This window comes from Notothenia coriiceps, unplaced genomic scaffold (assembly GCF_000735185.1).
Source record: "Notothenia coriiceps isolate Sejong01 unplaced genomic scaffold, NC01 NC01_scaffold00015178, whole genome shotgun sequence".
NCBI lineage: Eukaryota > Metazoa > Chordata > Actinopteri > Perciformes > Nototheniidae > Notothenia > Notothenia coriiceps.
Window position 1 is genome coordinate 1 of NW_011347879.1, and position 2,850 is coordinate 2,850.

Sequence of the window (2,850 nt, forward strand, 5' to 3'; positions counted from 1 at the left end):
AGCTGTGCACCGTTATGGTGTAAATATAACCTATCTCAGGGCTGCCTAACATTTGAGTTCAGCTTGGAGTGAGATTTTTTTTGGTGAACCAAAAAAGAAACGTTCATGTGTACAGTGTTACAAATGTATTGAACATGTACAAACTAGAGTTTCCCATTAATATACCGGGCGCTACAGTGGAATACGCACATACAGTGTACCCGCGACTCTTACAATGAAGGCTCGATAATCAGCTCACAGCATATAAAATGGCATATAGGTGTAAGCAGAGGTAATATGCTATTAATGTGCTATTTTTTCTTTAAATATTGAAGTTAAATGCATCAACCTGGTGCATTTTGAGAGCAACATTAAGAGATCTATGGATACATCTCTCAACACCCATATGAAACAGAACTGTAAACAGATTTTCTTTTTCTTTATGGATATTTTACAAGCCTCCTGAGGACCCTGCGAAATGAGACGGTCTACGGAGCATGTCCTTGTACGTCACCGGCAGTTACCCCTACATTTTGCCGCCCCCGTCACCTAGCAACCAGCTGCAGTCACAAGTGCCGGTAATAATTTCTGACTACTAAGTTCAAAATGTTTTCAAAACTGTTTTCAAAACTGTTCAATATGGAGTCAGATCTAGCTGTACTTATTTTGGTGTTAATTATGTTTAAATTATTTTCCCGAGGTCGCAACAGGCCCCCGTGAAGAGGGCTTCATTCTCCCCGCGCATCTGGATAAATTGCGCAGTCTGCTCCTTGCTCCCTATCAAAACAAAATTGTTGCAGTAAGATTTGTATAACAAAAGCAGTTAAATAAATAAATTAGCTTTATAATGAATCCCAACAATATGAAAACCAAACAGGGTTTAGAAATATTTTCACTTCATATTATTTTATGTATGTAATATAAAGAAGACATCTCCAATTGCCCGTATATTTAAATACACAAATTAAATAGGTTTACTTTTCTTTCATGTCGTTTACTATTTGGGTGAGTACATTTAAAAACGAATCCAGCTGAAACCGTTGTAGCCGTTGATGGGACGTTACAAGCCTTATATTTTTTTTAAAACTCATTCGTCACCGTCACCCGTTGCATCCTGGGATATGGTACACCGCGGAGTGTACATCAGATGTATCCTCTAAATCTGGGGAAAGAAGGCTGCATTCGGAGGAGTCTTGTCTTTTTTTTGAATTGGGACAGCCTTCGTTTGGCGGAAGTGACGTATGTGGTCTCCGAATGCATCCTTAGGAGGATGCGGCCGCTGAATTGGGACACAGCTTTTCTTTATTACTTCATTAAATATAACAAAAGAAACACTTTGTCCACAGTAGTAAGAAAATACAGTCCTTCATATATTTAAAGAACCAGGTGTTCCTTTGCATTGACGACCGCCTCGCTGCTCATCATCCCTTATTGAAGATATCAATATTCACCTGTGATGAACATGTCGATGGCCGACGGGTCCTGAGCCACCTGGTCCTGAAACACACAGCATGCACTTTAATAACATTTATGTTTCTCTCAATTTGGAGAAGGGTGATGACACTAAGGCAATGACAGCCTGAACAACAAGTTCAAACCTGCTCTGAGGTCATCAGAGTGAGACAGAGGGACCGTGCACTTTCTGATGTCTTTCATACAGAAACTGTCTCTCCCCTGGAACAGAGGGATATGAGGGATTTCTAGAATTATCCGTTTGGTATTTTGAGCATAATGAACGCGTCCTTCATATATTGTTATATATCTGAGACTATATGCCCAGTAGCACGAGTCTTTAAGACTAATCACTTTTCAAAATCATTCATCCCCACTTTTTAATTCTCGATAGGCTTTTTAACTTGATCATGTATTCACTTATTGATTGTGATGCTATGAACATCCAGGCTCCTTCCCTCCTGTGTACAGAAGCTGCTCTTTAGGCCCCTTGAGGAATTCAGAAAGCTGTTGATTGATTGATTGAGTGATTGAGTGATTGATTGATTGATTGATTGAGTGAGTGAGTGATTGAGTGATTGATTGATTGATTGATTGAGTGATTGAGTGATTGAGAGATTGATTGATTGATTGATTGATTGATTGAGTGAGTGATTGAGTGATTGATTGATTGAGTGAGTGATTGATTGATTGATTGAGTGATTGATTGATTGAGTGATTGATTGAGTGATTGATTGATTGATTGAGAGATTGATTGAGTGAGTGATTGATTGAGTGATTGATTGATTGATTGAGTGATTGATTGATTGATTGATTGATTGATTGATTGAGTGATTGAGTGATTGATTGATTGATTGAGTGATGTGATTGAGTGATTGAGTGATTGATTGATTGATTGATTGAGTGAGTGATTGAGTGATTGATTGATTGATTGATTGATTGATTGATTGAGTGATTGATTGAGTGATTGATTGAGTTAGTGATTGATTGATTGATGGAGTGATTGATTGAGTGAGTTGATTGATTGATTGATTGATTGATGTCCTACGGGGCAGGGGTAGAAGCTCTCGAACTTGTGGCGCCCCTCGGCCGGCTGCAAGGCCATGTACTGGCTGAGGCCGGTGTGGAAGCAGAAGGTCAGCGGGAGGCAGCGTCTCATGCCCTTCCTCTGCTGGAAGCCCCCCGCCGCCGTCTCCACGTCCAGAAGCACCTCCGAGCGGTAGTGGTTGGACAGAGACATGCTGCCCATCAGCCTGAGAGACAGAGAGAGACAATCAGAGACAAGCTGCCCATCAGCCTGAGAGACAGAGAGAGACAATCAGAGACAAGCTGCCCATCAGCCTGAGAGACAGAGAGAGACAATCAGAGACAAGCTGCCCATCAGCCTGAGAGACAGAGAGAGACAATCAGAGACAAGCT

The 2,850-nt window shown here is 40.9% G+C and overlaps 1 protein-coding gene across 1 annotated transcript; it reads right to left on the minus strand.

Moving 5' to 3' along the window:
- Nucleotides 1–1,426: 1,426 nt before the first annotated feature.
- On the minus strand, nt 1,427–2,843 carry LOC104948810 (F-box only protein 3-like). The gene is made up of 3 exons (XM_010775032.1): nt 2,480–2,843; nt 1,578–1,653; nt 1,427–1,476 (listed from the first exon to the last, which is right to left on the minus strand). The coding sequence occupies exons 1-3, from the start codon at nt 2,678–2,680 to the stop codon at nt 1,427–1,429; spliced, it is 327 nt and encodes a 108-aa protein (XP_010773334.1). The 5' UTR covers nt 2,681–2,843.
- Between the last annotated feature and the right edge of the window lie 7 nt (nt 2,844–2,850).